The 12,522-nt window shown below is 39.6% G+C and overlaps 1 protein-coding gene across 3 annotated transcripts in view; it reads right to left on the reverse strand.

Moving 5' to 3' along the window:
- The window catches only part of LOC124777989 (protein transport protein Sec31A), a 162,690-nt gene that overhangs the window by 3,701 nt on the left and 146,467 nt on the right, over positions 1–12,522 (reverse strand). For 2 of the 3 annotated variants that reach the window (XM_047253557.1, XM_047253555.1), the window contains 4 exons: positions 8,027–8,107; positions 5,646–5,735; positions 2,517–2,756; positions 108–179 (listed from right to left, as the gene is read on the reverse strand). In XM_047253557.1, coding sequence (XP_047109513.1) covers positions 108–179; positions 2,517–2,756; positions 5,646–5,735; positions 8,027–8,107 — 483 coding nt within the window. The remainder of the gene's footprint in view (positions 1–107; positions 180–2,516; positions 2,757–5,645; positions 5,736–8,026; positions 8,108–12,522) is intronic. The other variant, XM_047253556.1, reaches the window with a different exon arrangement.

Here is a 12,522-nt window from a genome sequence, read left to right on the forward strand (position 1 = left end):
ACACAAAATGAAAGGAGTAAAGACAGTAATAATCTAATTACGGAATTTTTTTCACTATCTATAAAATCAGAAATATTCAGTTCTGATCCTTAATAATTTCCACTTACCTTATGTTCCCTTAAACAATCATACAGGACTTCCAGTTTCCGTGCAACTTCCTCCAGTTTCCTTTTGGTTTGCTGTAACATATTAAAATTATTTCCGACTGTGTGGAAATTAACTCTAAGACTTACTATCCTCTATAAAAGAAATCTTTAGGAATGACAGGTAAGAATATAACTAAAATATAACCGTAACTGGTGGCTGTTCCTTCGGTAACAGTTGACAGGAGCACTCTCCGATTACAGAATTGTTCCACAGCTTCGTTCTAATGTCAGTTCTATGATACTTTTACAGGTACTAGTGTGTTGTGCATTCTTTGCTGCATTCCTGTCTTGGCATATTATGCAAAACTAATGTACTATAAGAAAATGCAGTACAGAAATTTTATAATATGGTGCTTAGTTGTGGTTGTCAACAGTGAACGAAAGATAGAAATTTAGTTACTTATACAGTCATTTCTCTGCATGAGACTCAAGTAACAAAACTACACAGTGAGCATTTGTGGTCAAGCATTATGTTTTAAAACAGCTGTAAGTAAACTGAAAAAAAAATTGGAGCAAAAGCATCCACAACAGTGTTAAAGACATGCTCAGTTAAAATATACAGTGACTGCTTAATCAACTATGACAAGTTTTGTTTGTGGCACTACTGATGATACCAAAAGACAATATAAATCAACAGACTCAAAGCTCTTCTGCACAAACTGATGATTACAAGTCACATGAATATGTGGCATAATCCACAAAAATTCTAACTACGAAAGTAATCCAACAGTCTGGTAGAAGAATCTAAACAAACTTCTTTCACAGTTATTCACAATGGACTTCCAGCCTTTTCCAGTAATCCAAGGAGGAAGTTTTATTGCATTTGGCAAACATATTGTTCGCTGAGCAGAAACACAATATCTGGAAATATGTTTCCACCAGAATACGAAAAGTGTATGAATGCTGTATGAGAATTGCTTCTTACAGCTGAAAGCATCTGGTCGATCACAGATACATGGATATCTGAAATAATGAAAGCTATGTAGCCGTAACATCACACTTCATAACAAAGGAGTTTGAATTCCAGCGAGTTTTGCTACAGTATGCCTCGATATAGGGTTATACCTAATTCATTTATGGGAGGGGGGGGGGGGGGGCAAGATTACTGGCTGTAATAACTCATAATGTGACAAACACGAAAAATGAAATAACAAATGAATCCAACTGATTCGCTCACATACTGAATCTCATTGTGCAAAATATGTTGGAAGAAGCAAAACTGGTTGCTTATTTGAAATGTCATACATCAGGTATGGGAACACTTGGTGCACCTCAAAGAAATCGGATTGAATCCACAAAAGCTCATTCAAGATTTTCCAACAAAGAGAGGCAATTTTCAGAACAGGCTTCATAATAAATATTTGTTGTACTCGTGCACAAAACATGTTAAAAAGTTGAAGAGATTCTGTTATTAAATGTGAACTACTACTTGTTGAAGGATACATGAATACGCTGTTTCGAATTTTCAATTAAGCTAAAATAAGCCAAAATTTAAAATATCTGCTTAACCACACACGTACTTAGAAAACATCACTGCATTATCATGAATTATTTCACTAGTTTCAATGTACTTCCCGGACTATGTGGAAAACCTGTTACTTGGCTGGAATTAGCATCTACAGTAACATTATCGACATGCTTTTTATCCGTTATCTTTGCTGCTTTCTCTCCCTTCTTCTATGCATGATAAAAACAAATACACACAACTAAAAGAATTCCATAACCATTGTGACAGAATCTGTGCAATAAAATAATACTTTTGGCTACAAAACTAGAATACTGTCCTTTACTTGCATTGGATGTTAAATTTTTTTGGGTACCACGTCCCTCTGAGATAATATTCAATAATAATTTGAACAAATACATAAAATCTACTTGCAATCTGTACTTCATGTACTGTCTGAAAAGAAGTCCATACCCTCTCACCTAATTGTACAGTTGATTGTGTATCACCTAATTATACAATTGATTGTGTAAATATGTATCTTACCTACCAATCACTAGTTCTCACTTGCATTGTGAAGTTGTGGGGGACTTCCACTATAAACAATCTTCCAGCTTTGATGAGCAGGTAGGAAATGGACACAATTTCACTGCTAGGTAGACTATAATAAAAATGAGGATAAATTTATCAATCTATCCAGGTGGTAAACTAAATTTCTTTTGTGTGATCCAGAATAGATAATCCTGGATTTGTTACATTCCTATTCCAATATCTAGTTGATAAAACCAGAAAAAATGCGTAATAAATCAGATGAGACAATGGATCAACAGACCGGAAAAAATGCCAATTTTCAAGAGATCAACAATTGTGACATTCTGGCTAAATTATAAATACTGAGAGGTATTCAAGAGAAACTGTTTCCTTACTGGATTTGTGGCGGTATTGTAGCATCTATTCCTCAGTTCATCAAAAACTGTCTGCAGATACATGTGCTCTTCCGGTATAGGTCCCTTTGGCTTTGGAGGCTCCACAGCTTTTGCAGTGACCACAGGGCCTGCAGCTGGTGGTTGTTGTTGTTGCTGCTGCTGTTGCGCATGAGGTGGTGCATTATATGGTACATACGGCTGTTGCTGACCCATATTTCCATATACACCATTCACCGCTGCCTGCAAAGGCAACAAACATCTCACTGTTGTTATACTGTTATTGATAGACGCTTCTCTCTCTCTCTCTCTCTCTCTCTCTCTCTCTCTCTCTCTCTCTCTCTCTCTCTCTCTCTCTCTCCCCCCCCCCCTCTCCCCCTCTCATCCCCCCCCCCCCACACACATTGTATCATTTTATCACTTCCAGACTGAAGCTGTCAAGCACTTATCAATATACTATCTCTGATATCCTCCTCTCTCTATTATCTTCCCCTTCATCTTTCTATTCTGTTTTCCTAATATATCACTTCTGTCAGGCCCAAGAGTCCTTTTGCCATGGTAAAAATTCAGCAGAACCTTAGGAAAATTCAATTAATTGAATGTTTGAGTTTGTAAGTATAGTTATTTTTGTATTACCAACAGGCAGTAAAGCAGAGAAACTGTTTATGCTGGCTCCATTCATATGGCTTATAAACCACTGAAATAAGCAAAGACAGAAAAAGCAAATAATACTGAATAAAAGAGTGTGGCTTAGAATCCTGTAGAAAGCAGATGCATTTTCAGGAATTTCTAACTTTACATGTAATATTGTTGTGTGATCAATATTGAATTACCAAAAAGCAAAGCCTGTGTTGGACATCATAAAATTGCAACTAGTGTACAAGAACAGAACTACATTTGTCTCTTTGAAGACATATTTTGAATGTACAATATTAGTAGTAATACGAGGGTCACTCCAAAAGAAATGCACACTACTTTTGTAAAAATACAGTTTTCATTCTGCATGTGTGAAAGTTTTACAGTGTGTAGATACATCCTTCTCACTTGTTTTCAAACTTAGTTCAACCTGTTCCCGTGAGTGGCGCCATCACAGCATGTCTTCAAGATGGCTGCTACACTTGACGTTCGTCAGAAGCAACGTGCTCTCATAGAATTCCTGTGCTGTGAAAACAAGACAGTGGGAAACATCCACAAGAGGTTGAAAAAGATGTAAGGAGATGCTGCTGTCGATTGCAGTACGGTTAGTCACTGGGCAAGCAGGTTACGTGATTAAAGTGGGCACGGCAATATTGAGGATTGTCCTCACAGCAGCAGGCCTGGTACTGCACACACTGCAGACAATGCGCTGAGAGCTAATGAATTGGTGACTGCTGACAGACGCATCACAGTGAACGATTTGTCACACTGCGCTGGGATAGGGGAAGGAAGTGTTCGCAGAATACTGAAAGTGTTGGCGTTAAAAAAGGTTTGTGCTAGGTGGCTTCCCAGGATGTTGACAGTGGCTCACAAAGAAATAAGAAAAACGGTATGCAGCGAACTTTTGGAACAGTACGAGAATGGTGGAGATGAATTTCTTGGTAGAATTGCGACAGGTGATGAAACATGGCTCCAACATTTTTCACCAGAGATGAAGAGTCAATCAATGGAGTGCCATCATGCAAATTCACCCAAGAAGAAAAATTCAAAACCACACCTTCTGCTGGAAAATTTATGGCTACGGTGTTTTTCGATTCTGAAGGACTCTTGCTTATGGACATCATGCCAAGTGGAACTACCATCGGCAAAAGCAGGATGTTTTGCTGTTGTACGACAACGGACGGCCACATGTCAGTCAAAAAACCATGGAAGTGATCACAAAACTCGGATGGACAACACTGAAACACCCGCCTTAGAGTCCTGACCTGGCTCCATGTGACTATCATCACTTTGGGAAACAGAAAGACTCTCTTCGTGGAACAAGGTTTGAAGATGATGACTCCCTTGTGCACGCTGCCAAACAGTGGCTCCAACAGGCTGGTCCAGAATTTTACCGTGCAGGTATACAGGCGCTGGTTCCAAGATGACGTAAGGCAGTTGAAAGGGATGGAAATTATGTGGAGAAATGAAAATATTGTTCCTAAAGGATGTATCTACACACTGTAAAATTTCAAACATGTAGAATAAAAGATGGATTAAAAAAAAAAAAAAGAAAAATTGTGCATTTGTTTTGGAGTGACCCTCGTACATATTACTAATACTTGTGCACCTGTGTTTCATGCTCGAAAAGTTACCTAGAACCTGTCAAGAAGGAAAAGAGATGAGCATTAAAGTAATGGAAGAAGAGCTTAAAGTAATGGAAGAAGAGCAATACTGAACTTCTGTGAAGACAAGTGCTAGTTGAAGTCGCACACGTCGACAGATTGTAAACTGGTATAAAAAGGCTTCCACTAAACAGTAGTTAGTTCGCAGTTTAGTTTTAGTGTAGTGTGTGTATTGATTATTTGTTATGTTGAAGCAGTGTCCAATATTAATTTTTGTTGTTTGATGGTGTCAATAACAGAAGCCTTAGTGAGCATGTGCAAGCTTGCATCAATAATTTGTTTCATGTAAGCAGCTTGAGAACAGTTGAGTGTCATTTTGTGTCAGGGGCAAGTATTTAAATTTTTGAGCTAGTTTAAGTGGTTTTTCTCTATTTTACCTTTTCCATAATTTATGTTTGGAATAATCTGACTTTGTGTATATGGCCACTATGGAATAATTCACTTTTTTACTAACTTTTTTCATGTTTACTGCTAAAGTAAATTTGTACATTATATTTTAACATATGATTTTAACAGTAACAAGTTTATTTAATATCCAACTTCCTAAATCATAATATAAACCGCAACAATGCAAATGTCTGGTCACAATGCCTGGAGACGACAGCGGCCACGTGTATGTCAATTCGAGTGTGTGTGTGTGTGTGTGTGTGTGTGTGTGTGTGTATACGTACATCTGATGAAGGACCTGTGCTGACAGCTTAGTAATATCCACAATCTGCTCATAAATGTGCCTGTCTGCCTTCTCTATGCTGTGAGCAGCAATCCATCCTAATTCTTCATTAATAAAATAAAAAACCCATTATTTATAGTGCTTTACTTAAAAAATACTCACATTTTGGAAGTTTGCTGCTGGAGGGTCTGGTTGCGCACTCCCATAAAGTGGGTGAGTTATTGGGTTCTGAGGAGCATATTCTGGCTTTGGCTGTGGGAGAAAAAAATTTTTAGTTCATAAGACAAAATAGTTTGACTCTCAATTAAACTTATACTAACAAACTTCCTGTTTCCAACTAATTTTATTTTCTATGTCATGCACAATGTATCACCATGCAAATTCATACTTATATATTCTTTTCATCGTAATATTGTGCATGATGCTGCAGTTCTTGTGAATATTCTTTAACAATTAGTCTGAAGTTCATCTGCACTTATCACTGATCTTTATTTTCAGCAATCATATGATTCAAAAGCTTACAACAGTTACGTTAGGTGTTTGAAATCAAACCAATTCTCTCAAACTCTAAACTGATGAAATACTAGGGAGATTCAATTACAGAAACTCATAACAGCTCACTCCTATTATCAATAGGAGGATACATTAACAGTGTACAAGCACCGAGTGAGTACTCACTTTTCTGGATGCTACACGAAAGCACAAATAGACACCAAGTCATGACGTGAGTGTCGGGTGTGTGGAAAATAAAAGTCCAAGAAACGCGTCAATCAGGTTGGAGCAAAATAAACATACAAACAGCAAACTGAAGAAATTTTGATACAACCAGTAGGCAGGCTGTCCTGGGACAAATGGTTAATATTCAGGGGTATGACAGCAACGATCATTCGAAGCAAAAAAGTCTAGTAAACATTGGCTCTAAAATGCATACCTTACGAGGTATGAGTAATTCTCCACCTTCGATACTGTGGAAGAATTTGCTTCTCCTATAGTGCATTGTCTCTTTCAAAATACCTTCCTCCACAAATGGTACACCACTCCCAATGCCATTTCCACTGCCAGAGCAGTTTTGGTATGCCCCTTGCTGGACCACGCAAAGCGCTATCTGAGAATTTTCTGTTATCTTGACTATCGTTGCAAATCTTGATCCTTTCAATGGGGTTTTCAACTTTGGGGGAGAAGAAGTCTGTAGGGGCCAGGTATGGAGGATGAGGCAGCACAGTGATTTCATTTTTTGGGCGATAGTCACGCATCAACAAGGATGAATAGTTATAATTCTCTTACGGAACATCTTGTTTTCATTTGCGCGATACAAAAGCTCTTCACAGATTGTGAGGCAAAGATCTTTCTGGTCTTGACTCATGAGCCATGGGACGAACTTGGCAGCAACACGATGTATTCCATGATGCTATGTCAGGATTTCATGACATGATCCAGTCTTTGACTGGCACACTCAATTTCGTTGAAGTTCCTGACTTGAGCATTGCCAACAGATGTCAAAGGGCTTCCTGAACAAGGGTCATCTTTAACTTCTGTCTGGCCATTTTAAACCGTGTGAACCATGCATAAGTATGGCTTAAGCACTCATCTCCATAGGCTTCCTGCACCATTTGGTATGTCCCTGTAAAGGTTTCCTCAACTTGCTCAGAAAATTTAATGCAGACGTGTTGCTTCTCTAACTCCACCATCTTGAAATTTGCAAACTGTACGACATAATGCTCTACTCAATATAGCACTGAACAATAATTAACAGACATACAGCAGTGAAACTTTGAGCAGTTAAACATTAAACACAGGCATGTGCAGGGATGCCAATAGCTTTTTGCTCCAACACACCATTGATACAAAATTACAAGTGTTTCGGAATTTTTTGAACAGACCTCGTAAAACATAGACTCTAAAATGGAGCTATGAGCCCTTGTTCAGTAGAAGCTTAATGGGCCTTTTTTTTCCTTGTTTCGATCCATACTACAAACTCTCAAAATATGCAAAGCAAAGAGCTTCCAGTAGAAGAGATTTGTTTCACAGTATCAAAGATGAAGAAGGGCACACAACTCTTAAGGTATGCATACTAGAGCCTCTGTTTACTAGGCTTTTTTTGCTTTGAATGATCGTCCCTGTCATCCCCCTGAATACTGCACATTCTTCCAGAGACACCTTGTATAAACTGGGGAACAAATTTTTCTAAAATGTCTAAAATGGAAAAGTGGTTTTAAACGTGGTAATGGAAAGTCTTTGATTGAATACAAATAAGTTTAATTATCTGGGCATAAAGGTGAAAACTCACCAAGTAGTTGAAGTGATGAGCCGTCAACAGTCATATAAAGATCTCAGTTTTGTATATGTACCTATTAATGACTCAGCACTTCAATTACTAAGTTAAAAGTGGTTTTTGTTAGTTGCACATTACAACCTCTCAACAGCATGAAATACAAAATTTAAGGAGAGCAAGCTAATGTAAGAAAACTGCCAGGGCTTTCTAGGAGAAAATTAAAGCTCAACCCCATGCACGGTGCACATAAATCTACACTACAGATGAATACCTGTAAATGGTTGACCACACTATTCCATTGCCTTGTACCAGAATGCACAGCAGACATTTGAGGAAGTATGTTATATTCGAACTGTATAGTAAATAGAAAAGAGAAAAAAAATCAGAAGTAAAATGTACTCTACTAGAAAGAGCAGGAGAGGACAACACAGAAAATGTGCATATCATCTTACGAGTCAGACACTATAGTGCATTCAGCACCATTTATTGGGAACACGGACAAATCTCAAGACAAGAAAGAAAGAAAGGCTGGAAGAGTGGACATTCACAGTCATGGTAAACAGAAACTTCACAGGATTGAAACAAAGTTCTCATTAAGCTGTCTCTATAAGCTACAACAGTTCTTAAACATCTAGTGATGGATCAATCTGACAGAGGCTCCATTTCAATTGCTTCATTGCGACTAATTAGCTGCCTCACAACATACACTCTTCATTGGTAACTGGAGTAGCTGATCAAGATAAAAGCAGTACCTGCCAAGAGACCCCAAACAACAGAGTACAAGCATGCATATTTTGCCTTGAAGTTTTCCCAGTGGATGGAATATTTCATCATTTTTCAGGAGAGCAACATGTATTGTTGACCTGACTCAAAAAAGCACACATACTTACCTTTTCCAACACGAACCAGGTTAAGTGGAATTCAGCATGTTTGTCAAAATTAGGAAATAATTTTCTCAAAATAGTTATTAACAGAAAACCTTGACATATAGTATTTGAGTACTTTGGCTGCCTAGTTGTACTATAATAAGCCCTAAATAAATTAAGGACTACTCACATAATTTTGTCTCTGAAAAACTTTTTAATTTCTCATATGTAGTGTTTGAAGAGTAATTATTCATAACATCTATTATCTATTTCATCAACCATTAGATGACTGAACAACTTATTGAATACTTTCATGTGAAATTTCTTGGTAACATGTTTGTTTGTTTGTTTTAATACACAAAATATTAGGAAATGAGCATGTGACTTGGATATGAGACAAGCTGCATCGTGTTCCAGTTTTCTGTAAATTTAAGTGCATTGAGTAAGGATTTTCTTCTGTCTATCATGAATTATGAAAGTTTATCTTTCCACCCAACTTAACTGTAAAGAAACTAAAAACTCGAATTCCCATATTCAAAATAAAAGTATCTTTAAAATACAAACAAAACAGAAATTTTTGTTAAAAATCATGAGAGACCCAAACTGTAACAAATTTAGTTTGTTATGTATGCAACCCCATGGTATGTGGAATGTGTCAAGAGTTGGAAAGAGTTAGTTTGACATCAGCAATTACACAATGTATTTGGCCTCCTGTATGCTCTACCAAAGAAGTTTCTATTGTCTCCAACTTCTTACTAATTTGTGTGTGGAATACTTTTATGCACTACAAAATGCGTGTTAGATGGCTGTCTAACTGCTTCATTATTTCACTAGACTGCATTTTTTAATATTGAAATAATAATAATAATAATAATAATAATAATAATAATAATGATGATGATGATGATGATGATGATGTGCTCTAATTATAACGATGAAATAGCAAACTGTGGTAATATTAGATACCTACTAATCCCAAGGTAAACATCACTTACAATGAAAAAGATATTAAAAACAATGATTGCACAATAATTCTGCTATTACAGGGCTACATCATTGTGTAATTGAGTGATGTGATCCTGGTGAGAAAAGGGAAATGTTGGGAGTGTGGAGCAAGGGGATATTTGCTTTTGTTTTGCTTTAGGGCACAAGAAACAACTGGGGTCACACACGCCGAACTCAAAAATATAGAACACGAAGACAGAGAGGAGTTTAAAAAATGATTATATGTCAGTCCCTATTGACATAATAGAAGACAGCTAAAAACAGGCACATGGAAAAAGGGCTAAAAAAAAGACATCATACTGAAATGGAGGTCAATAACTCAAAATTAAATGGCCATCGCCATATTGCTTTGGCAGATAAAAAGTAAAATGGGGTCGGCAGCCCGTGTGTCATTTGCTAAAATGGCTGATAACTCAGATGGCAAACCCAAGTGGGAACGTAAGCAGTTAAAAAATTGGGCATTCCATCAGGAAGTGGCCAACAGTTAAAACTTGGACACAATGTGTACAAAGTGCTGAGATAGTGCCACTTATCAAATGATGATGGCTAAAAAAGCAGTGCCCAATACGCAGCCTAGTTAAAATGTCCTCCTCCAGGCGGGAGGGCCGAGAGGAGGTTGTCCAAGCCGGTGGGAGAGGCTTCATAATCCTGAGCTTATTCCCATGAAGGGAGGACCATTGGCGATGCCAAAGGGACACCACCTCCTGACACACAGCAACACGGAGATCATCAGAGGGAACAGAGGAACTCACAGGCTGAGGAACGAGGACTGCAACCTTGGCAGCAGCATCAGCAGCCTCGTTTCCTAGCAGACCGACATGACCAGGAACAGCGCACAGACTTTGAAGGGCGAAGAGTGAGTCTGAGCAGAGAACACGATTGAAAAGGCTGTGTCTCCAGATGTACTCCGTGGCCTGATACAGGGCGAAGAGCTCGGCTGTGAAGACTGAGCAGTTTGCCAGACGCCGATATCGAAGCAATGGGTGATAATGACGAAGGCACACCCAACCACATGGTCAGTCCGAGAGCATCAGTGTGTACAAAGGTGCTATCGCGAAGTTCCATGCGAATGTTGTGAAACTGTAGGCGATAGACCGAGGATGGAGTAGTGTCCTTAGGAAGAAAATGAAGGCCAAAGTTAACATGGGCCCTTCACGAAGCCAAGGTGGTGAAGGGCTCACACCCACCAGGAAAGTTGCAGGTAGTGTGAAGTTAATCCACTGTAGCAAGTGCCGAAAGCGGACTCCAGGAGGTAACAGAGAACAAGGATGCACCCCATACTGGTGATCAAAGGAATCATCGAAGAAGGTGGCACAGAATGCGTGGCCACGCGTGGCATACAAACGGCATGCATACCTGCTGAGGAGAAAGTCATGGTGATAGGACAGTGGTAATTGAGCAGCCCCAGCATACAGACTGTCAACCGGGCTAGTGTAAAAGGCGTCCCTGGTCAAATGGATGTCATGATGGTTGATGGTGTTGAGACAACATAAGAGGGATGGACATCCAGACGCATAAACAGAGCACCCATAGTTGAGTTTCAAATGGACACGGGACCGGTACAAACAGAGGAAGGTGGTTTGATCAGCATCCCAGGAAGTACCATTGAGGACACATAGGACACTGAGGAACTGAGTACAGCGAGCTGCCAGGTAAGACACATGGGAGGACCAAGAGTGTTTCCTATTGAGCATGTGCCGCAGGAATTTCATAGTTTCAATGAACGGAAGGGCAACAAGCCCAAGATGTAGAGACGGCAAGAGAAACCATTTGCACCACCAGAAATTCATACAGATGACTTTGTCAGTGGAAAAGCGAACGCCATTGTCGATGTTCCAGGAGTAAAGATGATCAAGACAGCACTGAAAACGTCACTCAGTGAGACAGGTCTGTGGAGAACTGCAATGGTTGGTAAAATTGTCAACGAAAAGGGAGCCGGAGATGCCCGGCAGGAGACAGGTCATTATAGGGTTAATACTGATAGCAAAGAGGACGACACTCAAAACGGAACCCTGAGGCACACCATTTTTCTGGCTAACGGTGTCCAACAAGGCAGAACCCGCATGCACCTTGAAAACTCGGTCTTTTAAAAATACCTGAAGGAAACAGGGCTGGCGCCCACAGAAGCACCACGTGTAAAGAGTACGGAGAATACCAGATCTCCAGCAGGTGTTGTATGCCTTCTCCAAATCAAAAAACACGGTCGCAGTCTGGGATTTCCATAGAAAACCATTCATGACAAGGGTGGACAAAGTAATGAGATGGTCAACTGCAGAACGCCGCACTCAAAATCCACACTGTGCATTCATTAGTACATTGCAAGACTTGAGTCACCACACCAGCCAGCTACGGATCATACATTCCATCACCTTACAAACAAAGGTGGTAAGAGAGATGTGTTGGTAGCTAGAAGGAAGGTTTTTGTCCTTACTGGGCTTAGGTATGGGAATGACAGTGGTTTCACACTAGCATCTGTGAAATGTGCCCTCTGCCCAGATGCAGTTGTACGTTTTAAGGAGAAAGTGCTTGCCCACAAGAGAAAGGTGCTGCAACATCTGGATGTGGACGGCGTCTGGCCCTGGGGCAGAGGATTGGGATGAACTGAGAACATGATCTAGCTCCCTCATAGTAAAGGCGGCAATGTAGCACACACTATTCGGAGAAGAGAAGGGTATCACCCGAGCCTCTCTGCTTGCTTCCAATGGAGGAAGGCAGGATGATAGTGGGAAGAGCTTGAAACTTCCACAAAATGGCAGCCTAAGGTGTTGGAGATAGCAATAGGGTCCACGATGACATTGTCAGGCCAGAAATTGGGAAATGGATCTTGGTCCCAGGGAGCCATCTGAGGTTGGCCCACACAACAGAGGAAGGTGTGGAACTGTTAAAGGAACTAGTG

The sequence above is a fragment of the Schistocerca piceifrons genome, chromosome 2 (genome assembly GCF_021461385.2).
Source record: "Schistocerca piceifrons isolate TAMUIC-IGC-003096 chromosome 2, iqSchPice1.1, whole genome shotgun sequence".
Taxonomy (NCBI): domain Eukaryota; kingdom Metazoa; phylum Arthropoda; class Insecta; order Orthoptera; family Acrididae; genus Schistocerca; species Schistocerca piceifrons.